A 13,852-nucleotide genomic window follows, 5' to 3' on the forward strand; every position below is an offset into this window, starting at 1 on the left:
AATAAGAATTGCTGTTTGAGGAAGAATGTCAAACCTTGAGTTAGGCTGAGCTACCATTAGATCTAATCACCCTTCCTCAAGCAAAGGAGTATCTGCTTTAGAAATCCTGGCTCGGGTTCATTCACAGAAGAATCCAGGGTAAACACAACACTGGACAGAATCCGAACAGTCATATGTGGTCAGGACATTAGTCTACGCAGACTTACCTAAATTGAACTCATTTTTCTCCTCAAGCAATTTTGAAAATGTATGGATAAAATCAAGGTAATTCTTTGGTGTGACATGGTTGATACGTCTTAATTTCTGCAGAAACATCTTGCTGAAATTGTCTACAGATTCATGCACCATGACCATGTGCTCAACCACCATCTCACAGTTCTCTTCTGGAACGCGTTTGTTACTTCCTAAAATCAGTCAGAATAGATTAAAAAAAAATCAATATGTATAGATAGATAGATACGTAGACATCAATTACCATTTTCTTTCTTTTATGTACATTACATTTAAGCCAGGCATAGAAAAAACCTGCTTCCTAGGAACAAAAAGCAAGGCCCAAAATAGAGCTCAGAAGAGAACAAAGGCATCCTGATAGCCAGGTCACATCATCTCCAGAGCTACGGGCTTGAATCTTAGCCATGTCTTTTAAACCTATTTGAGTAAGAAACTGGCAAATAAAAACTTTTTTTTTTTTTTTTTTTTTACTGGGATATTGCATCATCTTTGTAGATCTATGGTGGCATCCACAGCAGGAAAGCAAGATGAAATCCACAATAAAGTCAAAGTAAAGAATATATTTCTTAGGCTAATCCAAGGACTAATGAGTTAAAATACTGACATCTTACTTACCAACAAAGGATTTTGCAACTGCATACAAAGCTTGGGAGGGCCAGGGCAAGAACCAATCAATACCAGTATTGTTTACAAGACCTTAAAATAAAAACATAGTGTTGCCTGAAAAGTTTCTTTGTAAAACTACATCTTAATCTCTCAGACAGACCTAAGCTTAACTTTGTTTGCATCAAGAATTTTCAGGTTTAGTCTTATTAGTCTCCTACTTAGGAACAATAATTGCCATCAAGCCAGTACTTCCATCTTGATAGTAAATAATCAGCATTGCATCTGCGTCCTCCTAAACCTGTTGTACAATTCTTTAGGCTACGCCATTCCACAGGATGCAGTCAAGAGCAACAACCAGATATTTTAAAGCCTGCACTGGGATTCCCACCAGTACACCTCAATTTGTGCGTCTCCTTGGTCCTCTTAGAACACCCTTCAGCCACCTGTTCTGCAGTAGCATCCACCAGGCCCAGGTGGTTTTTCTCTTAGCTGTGTCCTTCTTAACCCACTCTTCTTTTAGCTTTGGATATAAAAACATTTCTCTTACCACCATATCCTAGTTTCATAATGATTTAATATGACACATTCTTCTGTAAACTATAGAAGAGAGGCTGTAGACATAGGCAGTCTGTATACTTCCAGTTCAGTGAGGATGACTAATTGATTTCTAGTAGTTCAACTGGAAAACGAACTGATCTGCTAAATGTTAGTCAATAATCCCCACTGATACATGGCAGTCAACTGGAAAAAATCATGCAAATGTGCAATCATTAAACCTGCTCTGCTCAGCTTTAGCTGTGAGAGTCTGCTGGAGATTCTGTCTTGCCTAGAAACCTGTGTTTGACAGGGAAGGGACAAAGCAGTGTATATCAGTGATACCTGGGAAATTTCTGCACCACGTTCTCAGACTGTCCCCAACTGGGGACATCCCCAGGACAATATGGAGGTTGCTTGCACATTTGTTTACAAAATATTGCCAGACGCTCTGTTTAGCTGGGTTCGCACCAGCTTTAATAGCTTCGTCTCCAATCTGATTTAGTATGCTGTCTTTTTCATCATCTGCAAAAAGGGCTGGCACCATTCCTGTAACATATGGACAGAAAAATGCTAGTGAGAATAACTTGTAACCATATGGCTGGGGACAGAGCAAATGGGAAGCCAGTGTAACAAGTATCAAACCTAGTTCAGCAAAAATGGTTCTGGGCACTTCTAAATGAACCTATTAATCTCTCTGTGCTTCTCCTCCTCACCCATAGTGGACAATATAGAGTATATAAGACATATATAAGACATATATAAGACAACTTCTGATGACACATGGGGATTTATAGGAATAACTGCTTTGATTTTGCTTGGGCTTCAGCAATGTATACAAAATGTCACAAAATGCTTTTACTCATGCAAGGAAAATATTCACTAGTGCCTAGAAACCACCAAATCACACCTCCAGTCTCTCAATCAAATATTTCATGAGTTACCTAATGACCGACCCAAGCAGAACAGAACAGAGAGAACCATAACATGCAAAGGGATAAAATATTCAAATCAGATGCTGTATGAACTTCTATAGAGAGGGTGGTCACACAGTGCCAGCTGCTGCTAATCTCTGCCATTTGCATACAATAAAAAACACTAAACTGTAGCTTGGGATATACACACAAGCAACTGTTGTCACTCAAGTAAATGCTATTCAAAAACAAATGAGAGAAAAGAGGGCTTGTGATGAAATACGACTGGAGTTGTACTCTGGTCTTAGAAAAAGCTTGAGGCTCCTGCAAAACTATGATGGGTGTGGACTTTTAAGCTCTCCAGATGCATATAAATCACAATATGATGTCAAAAAGCCATCATTAAGGCCAAGGTAGTACTGAAAGGTATATCTAACTACAGCAGCAGAAAATACAGTGTGAGATAGCTGGACCAAAGGTGCACTTGAGTCACAAGCAGATACTAAACTGGCAGTAATTCAGGCTGTGTGCATCACCTGAAGTTAACATGTTATTGATGAGCTCCAAGAAACTCTCTTCTGCTACATGGCCATCTGTAAACAAGAAGACTATTGACTTGTTCTCAATACCAAGCTTCTGGTACAAGCCTTTCAGGTCTTCTCGGAAGTTATTTTCTTTATATCCCCGAGTCAAGGTGATCTCAAATATCTAAGGATGCAAACAAATATTAAGAACACACAGATATAATGGTAATAAGACATAATGGTAACTTTGAAACTCAATTTGAACTGGATTGGATGAAAGGTTTTGGTTTGGCCCCCATCCATCATAAAATTTATGCACTACACTCTTTCCAAATAATTACATTTGTACGAACCTACAAGATTGCATTATTAAAATTTGATTGCCTCTTGTATTCACCCTCCTTTTCCATTCTTCCCCTCCAAGTCAACTATTTCCATAAGGAACTACTGAAGAAGGATCATTTCCTATCTAAAATATTACAGTATCAATCACAATAAGGTTCCTTGAGAAGCACCAGAGTGCTGCTGTAGTACAGATAAGCAACAAAAGCAATAATTAGGTACTATTGGATTTGTCCCCAAAACCCATCCTTGTTTTCTGTCCCCAAGTGCCAAAATCTAGATTCAAGCAATGAGAACTTCCTGCCTAGATCACCCACAGCCCAGACCTCATATCAATCTGTTTTTCTCTTCACACAGAAGAGATGCCAGCCTGATCTTATCTTGACTGCCTTTCCACTCCTCCTCTCATCCCCATCCAATTTAATCCTCATCCCACTATTGCTTCCCTTGTCTTCTTTCACTGCAAAGATGCACAGACACTAACCTCACATCCAGCTGTAAAGGCAGCCAATCTCGTAAGAGACTGCTTTCCTGAGCCTCCCACTCCTATGAGTAAGGCATGGCCACGATCCATCCGTATGATACGATATACATGGACTAAATGTTCCAAAGCATCATCAAAAAGAACCAGATGCATTTTAATATTAGCCTCATTATATTCCTCCAAAATCTCCTGCAGAGAAAGGTGGTCAGAATGCTACTAGGAGACCAAGTAAAAAATAACATTAATAAAATAACAACAAATTTAGCCACATTATTGCTTGATAAGATCATCAAGGAAAATAAATAATTGGAAAGCACTGCCAACTCCAGAGCTGACCCTCAATTTTCATTACTCCAGACTCCAAATGAGAGTCTTCTGTGCACAACTGTTGTATGGGCATTGAAGAACCACTTTCACCTTGTTTGATGCAATTTCCTGCCCGTTCCTCATGCAAAGACACAACAATCGCACACAGTTCCAAGTTGAAGCACACTACCTGAAAGAGATGTTTTGCCACCTCATAGTCTTGTATATCTTCATAAACACGAGGCTCTCCTTCATTCAGTGCCATCCTGAAATCTCCAAAAAGAATAGGATCCCTCATAGCATCTTCCAATTCATCACTGAAATTCTCTTCAATCAGGTTTTTGATATGTTCTTGTACCTTTGAGTATAAGAAATAAAGTTAGGCAACACAACAAAGCAGGTATTTCTGAGTCCAGGAACACTCAGAAGAGTGATATTAATAATGCACGTTCTTAGTCAAATATTGACTGATTTCAAAGAAAAGAAGCCAGCGATGTTACCAGAAGAACCAGACCACAATGTCCTTCATGTTCTACGATACAAAATGGTCTAAGAGGAAGTTTGGGAACCATTCAAGTCAATGGATTGTAGAAATTAAAGACAGATATACCCAATTAAAATATATATATATCCACATGTGTATATATATATATATACATTTACTGTTCCTTCAGCTGATCTCATTTAGTCTGCCATGCACAGACTGCATTTTAAGGTTATGTAGTAGCAACACAGTGGTTAGAGATGTCTGCAGTATGACTGTAAGACCTGAACGTATGTTGGTAACATTGCTGTTGCAAATTGGTTGCCACAGCAATATTCAGCAACTACTAAAAATTGAAAGAAATTACTCACCAAAGCTTTATCTTCTTCATTAATCAACCTGTCATGGAAAACCCTCAGGCACTCATTTCTCCAAACTCTCACCATCTGGGTGACTGTTTGAAACCTGCATTAATATCAGAATATCAGACTGACCCAAACAAATTGATCTTGATCAAAGTTTGAACTGATTTTATTTTTTTTTTAAACTGTTTTAGTGGTGTGTTTTCTTTTCTTGTTCCCCTCTTCATAAAGATGAAAAAGTTGCATCACTACCTTCAGGTATCTTATTTAAGAAGGACTAACGCAATAGCATCCGTCATCAAAAGCAGTATCATAACTCAGGATGTTCCTGAACATCTTCTCATTCTGGTGAAGGTTTAATGAAAAGCAATGATATCTGATTTATTTCATATACCAAGCTACCTCATCTTCCCCCAGCTTCATATAAACCAATGGGTAAAGAACTACTGAAGACAATTTTTATATTCTTACCTCTCTGGGGTTGTAAGAACAAGTCCATTATAGACTCTAGAAAGGTCCCGCAGGTTGAAAATGTAATGGAATTTGGAAGGAGTAGGGGGTAGGTCACAGATAATCCTTTTATAAAGCTCCAAGGTGCATTTTGTTATGGTATCAGAGATGGCTGATATAGACTCATCAAACACCTGCAAACACAAGAAAAAAAGAAATGTTTTCATGCAACTGCCCACAGAATACTGATCACTATCAAACACACGCTGCTTTCCAGCTGCTCAAATAACTTAGAGCAGACATTTTTAGAAGTTTGTATTCCCAAGCAGCATTCCTGTGACCATACAGAAGTGAAATGGTTTGAGTACAGTCCATATTCATTGAAAATAACGTCACATTCAATGACTGGAATTTCTACAGTGTTTCCGCATGAGAAACTACTCTTCTGTTACTTGATTTTTCAGTTTAACTGTATAACAACACAGCCTACTGCATTGTACTGAATTTTTCACTGTCATTTGGGGGTTTTCTGACCTTTGTGCATTTGGTTATAGGAACAAGACCTGAACGATTCAACTCACAGCAGTCAGTTAAAAGCATCAGTTTTATAAACTACCTCCTGATTTGAAAGTTTGAATGTTATTCAAGAATTTATCAACACAGCCTGAGAAATACAAGAAATACAAGAAGGAAAAAGTTTGCATGAGACCCTAAATGAGAAGGAAACATGATGACAAATGTTTTTAGATCCTGTAACAACAAAGAAATATATGTAGATTTCAAATTAAACCCGCTAAGCGATCCTTTAACAACAGTGAAATTACCGCAGTGTGGCCTTTCAGGATGGAGGCGTAGATCAAATCCAGTGATTGCTCAGAAGGAAAAGGTACGTTAAAAACACTGAAGAGTGAGATGAATCGAGGGTCAACTACATTCCGACCTCCTCCAGCTTTCCCCATGGCAGCAACAAAACCCAGATCTCGGAGCATTTTACAGTTCATCTCCTTACTGCGGTCATATAAGAAACCTTTTTCTAGTAGCAACTTCAACAAGGCAATGGGTTGCTGCGTGCCATATTCATCAACCTTTGCAACACAAAAGAAGCAATATTTTTAGAGCACGGGATATCAACAAGCCAAATACTGCTATAAACATGAAAATATTTTGCTCCCTACTCAGGACAGCATTACACAGACTTCATAGCACTTGGTAGATCTCTGGCACTGACTGTGAACATTCATTTCAATGTCCCATACAATAAAACTGCTTCTTCTCTAAGATAAACTAAAAATACACATCCTTTCCTGCTCCAGTTCCAGGGAGGAAGGGATGGTTTCTACAAGAAACATCCTGTAACCAATACTAGGCCAAAGACAAATGATTTTAACACCATTTAGAGTTAGACTTGATGATCGAGAACGTCTCTTCCAACCAGAGCGATTCTATGATTCTCTCAGAAGTGATTCAAAAGGAAATATTTCTTATCTAGAGGACAAATACTGCAATAGAGAAAAATACCCCATATTGCACGCAAATACAACTGTTCTGAAGTTCCCAAACTAAAAAACAGTTATGTACTTCTGTGAATCTCCTTGACTTGTGATATTAGATCTAGTCCTTTCATGCAGTTGGATCTGTATATGAAAGGATGACATCAGTGCCACCCCAAATGCTCCTAAAATATCTTCCTAACCAGTGGCAGCTTACCCTTGGCATATTCATATCATCCATGAAAATAATGAGACGTTTTCCCATAGGAGGGCCATAAGTGTCTTTAGAACGTTTCTCTACATTTGTCTCTAGATTTCTCTGAATGTCCATTGATGTTGTACGGGAAGAGAAGTTAATCACTAGGAGAAGCTGCAAAGGGGAGGAAATTGATAAGAATGGATTTTTATCTTTTTTTTTCCTCCTCCAAACTACAGCATTCTAAAAAATATTCTTTATGTTAAATTGTCAGACGTACCAGAAACAATCCTCTGGTTCAGTTACTCATTTGAATTACAGACACCAAAAAAGTGAAATTCTTCTTAAATCTTTGATAAAGTAAAAGAACAAAATATTTCTGTTCTTTAAGAATTTTCAAATCATCCATACAATTTAGGCCTGAGCTTGCAATTAGATCTCTGAACCCACGTGAGGCATCAAAGTCAATACTGCTACCCACAGACTCAGGCTTTTGAAATTTAATACAGGGTCACGAAACAAAAATGCAGCTTCATAAGCAAGGCAAAATGCCTCATACATACATTAAGGTCTTCGTTCAGACTGTTTAAGAAGTTTTGTGTCGTTGCTGTTTTAGAAGTTCCTGATTCACCTACAAGAACAACTGGGCGTTTTATTTTTACCATCTGTTCTAGCAACCAAGTAGTGCGTGTTGTATCCACTGTAGGCACTGAAAAAGATCATGAATAGAACTGCAGGTTAAAAGAAGGCAGTGCAGCCAGGGGGATTTACATTTATAGAACACAGCTGGATCAGTTTCACAACAGATTAACATACATTTACACAAAGACATAACCTGAAATATCAACTTACTAACAATGCTAAAGAAAAACTTTAACTGCTTAACCACCACTGTTCAATTTTTATCACTGGGCTCTTTTTCTGCTATTAACATGTAAGAAAATTAATTCTACACATAGGAGGGCCACAGACTGGTTAAATCCCATGTAATCCCTATTCCAAGGACACAATCACAATATATTTGGATCAGGACTTATTTTTCCCTGAAGCACATAGTGATGAATTTTGTTCTATGCGAACAGCCTGCCATCCAGGAACAATTTTATAGACCACACCATTACCTATTGTGTCAGTGAAATTAATCTGTGCTTGCTGAATCTTACTGTAAAATAACCTGGACCAATTTATCCTTAAATATGAAAAGCACTTGTCATCATTATACAGTATTTCAAGTAACAGCTAATAATGGCCTTAAAAATGTACTTTTTATCTACTGAGCACTTGAACAAGTGATGTTCAATCTTCTGCTCTTCTGACCCTCTCAAAATGCCTTCAGCACTGAAAAAAGAAGTTCTTCCTCATTTCATTATTACTCAGTGTTGCAAATATCAACTCTATTCCTGCTAATCTACTATGACAAGAGCATTAAATAAATTGGTTTCTGTCATCACAAGAAACTGAACATGAGTAGATGACCTACAGCACACAGTAAGGATACCTCACGCTCAGTGCCACTCACTTATTATAAAGTAAAAGCAAACTGTCACTTTTTTTTTTATCTTACACTCACCGAGGATGTCAAGAAATTTCTTTTGAGGATCATGGATATATTCAGGAACAAGTTTCAGCCAAGGCACCCACTTCATTTCAACTCCATCAAAATGAAAGTCATACAAAGTTGGCAGCTGACCTGAAAACCATTAAACAGCTGAAATGTTCCTAAGACACTTGAATGTTTCATAAGACTGAAATGAAAGTAAAAGATGTGATTCTCGACCAAGTAGAGCAACACTATTCCACTTGTCATTTAACCAGAGAGGCATCTAACAAAATTCTCCTAGTCCAGTACTTGGGTCACATTTTTAATTAATAAACACTTTTCTATTAGTTTTCATTTCCCTTTTTGTTTTTCCTTCCACTGTTTACATTTTCCGGCTGACACAGAAAAGTACTGTTTTGTGAAGGTAAGACAGTAGCTAAGAGGCAGCTAGCAACAGTACCCCTACATGTTTTTTAGTGACAGTTCTTCAGGGAACATCAAACATTTTTTTGCAATCAGGACAGACAGCTGGAAGGAAGAACAATGTTCTTATTTCAAGGAAACCAAGACTTTTCCAACATAATCAATGGGATTTGTAGTATATTATGATAAAATCCTACCTGGCAGCTCCCCTGGCTTAGCCAGGACGTTCTCATCGTTAACAGTTGACATACAGGAAATACGTTTAATGTGTTTATCAAATTTCATTCTTCCAGCATCAAGAAGAGAAGCACCTAAAGAGAAATATAAAGCTTCCAAGAAAAAGCACTCTAGAACATCAGCATCCGCAGACTGCTCAAGTAGAGCTTCCAGCATCACAGTCAGCTGAACTATCTGTTGTAAAAAAAAAAAAAAAAAAAGAATTCAAAAATGTAAACAGAATCACTATTTAGATAGGTAAAAGTTCTTATGTTTTCTGCTGTTTTAGTATTTTCTTATCTTTTGTCTTTACAGATGTATCTACTGATACAAGTATTAGTGATAGCAGGACAGCACTGGTAAGGAACTGACTGTTCCTGTTGCTTCTTGATATCAAACTGACACTTCACTGTGAACTCTACTCTTGTGATTTCCTTTGTCTTCATTACTCAGCTCCACCTCTAAGATAAACTTTTTCAACCTTTATTTTCTATTCCTCACCATATTTAAATCTGTTTGAGGAACAATGGTCTTCAGTCTTTGTTCTTGTTTGCCATCCACAACTCCCTCTATAATCAAATCAATAAGGCTGGGCACATATTTTTCAAAGAGACGATTCAATTCAGTTCTCTCTTCCTGAGGGAAGAAAGGGACAATAATTAAACACACAGCAAAGTGGAAGGATGATTGTGAAAGCAGAGTTTCCTGTCAACACCTGGACGACCAAGTATGATTGCTCTTACAGGAATCGCTTCTATCAATGACAGGGTACAGGCAAATTAAGAAATTGAACACTGTTATACAGACTGTTTTTGCAACAGCTGAGGTTCTGCGTTCATCAGGTGAAAGTAACTAAGTTGTCTTACTTCAGAACTTAATGACAAATGAACTGTAAGCCAATTCAGAAGGTGAGACTGACATTACAAAGATGTTACGTGTTTCGGTTTTTTTCCACATCTTTCTACAGTTCAGTATTTAATAAAAACACTCTATGAACAAATGCAGAAATTCCCACCTCATTTTGTCTCCCATTTGTCCACTTCTCCCAGTAAGGCTTATATCTCAGATTTTTAGGATCCACAAAGACCATTCCACAGCGGGATACTGTGGCAGGAGATGCATACTGTAAGTCACCAACCTGCAAAACAAACACACCACATAATCATGCCTTTAAAGAATACACACAGTAACTACTTTTTCAGGCTGTATAGATCTAGCTTCATCTAACCCCTTTCATGTACAGCTGCAACCTACCTCAAACAACAGTGCACAGTGTGACTGGAGTCTAATCCTCTCCCCATTTGCCAGGGTCAATAACTTATTGTCATCCATGACAGAATTCATGTTTTCAACCCAGAGAGCATCTACATCTCCATCAAACAGAATGTACCTGTGGACACAGGAGCCAAGCGATACGGTGACTAATCTCTGATTTCAGTCACACATTTCAGAACTCAGACATACCATCAAAGGCATCAATGTCAGTCCAGCTTTTCTGAAGCCTCCCCTGCATTTCTGATAGCTGTATAGTTTCTATTCATCTCATGAGACATAGAAATAGACAAGAAATAGAAAGCCCCCCCTAGACTCTTTGTATTCACTTAGCATTTGTTTCTGAACTAGCACAGTATCAAATATTTATTATTATATTAAAAAAAATAAAAGTTGACATAAAATTCAGTACCTAAATGTTATCACAATAATTTCTAGCAGTCTACCTTCGTTCTTTCTTGTCAGTAGGCTTGTTGATTTCCCGAAAAATGTTTGACAGGACTCCATCTGTCCAGTCTCTTGTGACAGGGTCAAGGATCCCATACAGTTCAATCACAGACATAGCTTTAGGGTTCAGTGTGTAAAGCTTTGTCAATAATCCCAGCCTAGAAATACAGCAAGAAAAGAAATATTATGATGACATAATACTATCTCGTGATAACCCAAGCATATATGTTATGGTTAGCTATTAATGATTCTGTCATGACTACGCAAGTCTGAATGATGTCATTTTACAACCAAATTTCCATGTATCAAATCACATACTTACTTGTTCTGGGCTTGGCATAAAGAATTAATGACAACTGATTTGCCACCTCCAGTAGGTCCAACCACCATCGTAGTGTGTCTAGTTAACATTGTCTCATACATCTGAACAACTTTATCCACCTGAAAAAAATACATATTAATCCAACAGACTGACCATTGGAGTCATGTTCAAGTCTATGGACAAGATCAGCAGCTGGTCTACATCTACTAAGTCTTTCTGGAACCATTCTGGAGTGCAGCAATGCATACATAGCCTAACATTTACAACAAAAACTCAGGCAATTAACATTTTGTATACCTGAACTGGTAAAACAATATAACCAGCTTCTTCAAGCACTTGTTCTACAGCATCATTAAAGTCAGGGTAGCGGACTCGAGGGCAGTCCAGGCCAGGAAACAGGTCAGAGATTAGGCCAAGGAAGAGAGGTACATCTTCAAACACAAATTTAGGAAGATTCATATCTCGTAGAGCTCTCATCAGTACAATTTCCTAGACAAAATACAGCAGAATCAATCTCTACCAAACAGCAAACCAATTATCTAATATGTGGTAATTTCAAACATCTCTAAAAACCATTGCACAATTACTTTAGTACAGCTTTGAGAATGCTTTCTTGGCTTCAGTTACTAGTGGAAAAAAAAACCGTTTTAAAAGGATTAAGTTGACCAATAGTTAAGAATAATACACTGCCTTTTCCAACTATATTAACACAATGCTATGTGGCTGGAGTGGTCATACTATAATTTCCTTGATTTGATGCTGAAATAACCAATTGTTTTATAAACATTCCCAAATTCTGCAGTCAATGCAGCATTGAATAGCTTTCGTTTGTAAGTATGACGTATTGCTTGAGCTACCAAATGAACAATGGCACAAATGGAGCACCCACTTTGGGTATTATCTTCAGAAAGTAGTTTTCACTATTTATCCAGGATAAATGGTGCAACCTGGATCCAATATCAAGGCTGCACATGAAGTAAAACACCTCATGTTTTATAGGTTTCCCTCCCTCATTCTGATGCTATCTGGCTGGCAGAGGACATCATGAAGCTCAGAAGAAAAAAATAATATGACAAAGAACACCAGTGCTTCTATTTCAAATACAGACAAGCTACAGCAAATGTGTAAACATACACTATTCCCAATGAGAAGTATGAGCTGCAGAGGGTAACTAAGTGGCAAGACTACCTCACTGAGGTCTGGCGATCCTCTTTTCAGTTCCCCAGCCATCACCAACACTGATTTAAGGGCCCGAAGCCCAAAATCATAATGATGTTGTTTAGAAAGTTGTTCTCTTGACAGCTTGTAAAGCACTGTCATCTTTTTGGCAAGGATCTGTTTGAGAGTTAAATAATCACAAACGTGAAGTCACAAACAAGCACTGAACATGCATACAAGGGTATGGAGAGCAATACAATTTTCTTACCTTTGCTGTGAGGAATCCTTCAGAAAAGAGCATGATTTCACAGATTTGCTGAAGATCTGGTACAATACAAACCACAGGCCTGAACAAAGCTTTTACAGACTCCGGGAGCTCAGTCCGACCAGCATAACCAGGATTCATTGTAATAAAAATGCCCATTCGGCTATCAAGGCTGATTTCTTGTCCTTCAAACTAAAAGCACATGAAAACTTTAGAACCATGTATGTTTGGAACTGAAATATTACCATTTGCTAAAAGAGAAAACCACCAACACTGGGACACATGCTAAGGACAATGAGTTCAAAATTCATCTTTAGATATAAATGTTTTTTTAATTTAATTACTATTTTCTATTTGGCCTATCTTTCTCCTACTTCACAAAGGAAGAATCTAGCAAAGGTTTAGGAAATAAGCAAAGATTTAGTATCTCTGAATCTCAGAGAACATATTCTGGAGTCCAAAATACTCAGCACAAAGTAATTACCACAGAAATAGCCCTTTGATCTGGTTGGGTCAGGTCCCGGATCTTGGTCTCTAGCACAAGATCAGCCTTCACAATTACTCTTCTTTTTCAGTCTTTACCTGAAATATTTTCAGATGATTCATTAAAGCATTTCGAATAACTTGAATCTGAGAAGAAATGACTGAAAGCACAGAAGCATCGATACGATTGAATTCATCAAAGCATCCCCATGCTCCACACTGGGCAAGACCAGAGAAGATTTTACCAACTGCCTGACAAGAAGAAGAAAAACATCTTAGCAGTAAGTCCATTAAAAAATCCACCATCAGCAAACTGGAGCATGCTAAAACCCTTAATGACTGGGTAAAAATCTCAGGATACATGCAGGAGCTAGCAATCTATGCTAAGATCTTTCAATAACTATTTGCCAAGCACAGATAGCCCATAATGAGCCTTGACACACTTAGCCATTGTTACTCTGTTTGAAAGCACAAACAGAATCTTCTAATTCCCTCCAGCATGTATTCAAAATAGTTATTTTTTACTCTATTTCATTATCAGCTGACACAGAAACTCAAAAGGAGGCACATGTTCAGAAGTTCTAAATATGTGCTTCCTCTGTGAGCTGAAATAGAACAGTAAATGGTTCTTTCCCAGAGAATACAGATCTTAAAAACTTACTTTGAAATCCATGCCTTCTCCACAGTTTGTCACCACACACAGCAAGCCCAGTGCTTTGGCCAGATCCTTGGTTGTTTCTGTTTTCCCTGTACCTGCTGGCCCTGCTGGTGCTCCTCCCAAAAACATTGATAAAGCCTTTGAA

At 38.0% G+C, this 13,852-nt stretch overlaps 1 protein-coding gene across 3 annotated transcripts in view; it reads right to left on the minus strand.

Moving 5' to 3' along the window:
• DNAH10 (dynein axonemal heavy chain 10) overlaps positions 1 to 13,852 on the minus strand; it is a 49,845-nt gene that overhangs the window by 15,301 nt on the left and 20,692 nt on the right. For all 3 annotated transcript variants that reach the window (XM_085555559.1, XM_015877792.3, XM_085555560.1), the window contains 23 exons: positions 13,711 to 13,845; positions 13,149 to 13,301; positions 12,570 to 12,758; positions 12,332 to 12,478; positions 11,441 to 11,632; positions 11,144 to 11,262; positions 10,821 to 10,979; positions 10,357 to 10,492; positions 10,118 to 10,240; positions 9,604 to 9,738; positions 9,084 to 9,297; positions 8,494 to 8,613; positions 7,487 to 7,632; positions 6,945 to 7,097; positions 6,062 to 6,322; positions 5,259 to 5,431; positions 4,797 to 4,890; positions 4,132 to 4,299; positions 3,636 to 3,824; positions 2,822 to 2,993; positions 1,717 to 1,920; positions 847 to 927; positions 207 to 404 (listed from right to left, as the gene is read on the minus strand). In XM_085555559.1, the coding sequence (XP_085411685.1) occupies positions 207 to 404; positions 847 to 927; positions 1,717 to 1,920; positions 2,822 to 2,993; positions 3,636 to 3,824; positions 4,132 to 4,299; positions 4,797 to 4,890; positions 5,259 to 5,431; positions 6,062 to 6,322; positions 6,945 to 7,097; positions 7,487 to 7,632; positions 8,494 to 8,613; positions 9,084 to 9,297; positions 9,604 to 9,738; positions 10,118 to 10,240; positions 10,357 to 10,492; positions 10,821 to 10,979; positions 11,144 to 11,262; positions 11,441 to 11,632; positions 12,332 to 12,478; positions 12,570 to 12,758; positions 13,149 to 13,301; positions 13,711 to 13,845 (3,661 nt within the window). The remainder of the gene's footprint in view (positions 1 to 206; positions 405 to 846; positions 928 to 1,716; positions 1,921 to 2,821; positions 2,994 to 3,635; positions 3,825 to 4,131; positions 4,300 to 4,796; positions 4,891 to 5,258; positions 5,432 to 6,061; positions 6,323 to 6,944; positions 7,098 to 7,486; positions 7,633 to 8,493; positions 8,614 to 9,083; positions 9,298 to 9,603; positions 9,739 to 10,117; positions 10,241 to 10,356; positions 10,493 to 10,820; positions 10,980 to 11,143; positions 11,263 to 11,440; positions 11,633 to 12,331; positions 12,479 to 12,569; positions 12,759 to 13,148; positions 13,302 to 13,710; positions 13,846 to 13,852) is intronic.

The sequence above is a fragment of the Coturnix japonica genome, chromosome 9 (assembly GCF_054131305.1).
Source record: "Coturnix japonica strain WE chromosome 9, WE-NBRP24, whole genome shotgun sequence".
In the NCBI taxonomy this organism is placed as follows: Eukaryota; Metazoa; Chordata; class Aves; order Galliformes; family Phasianidae; genus Coturnix; species Coturnix japonica.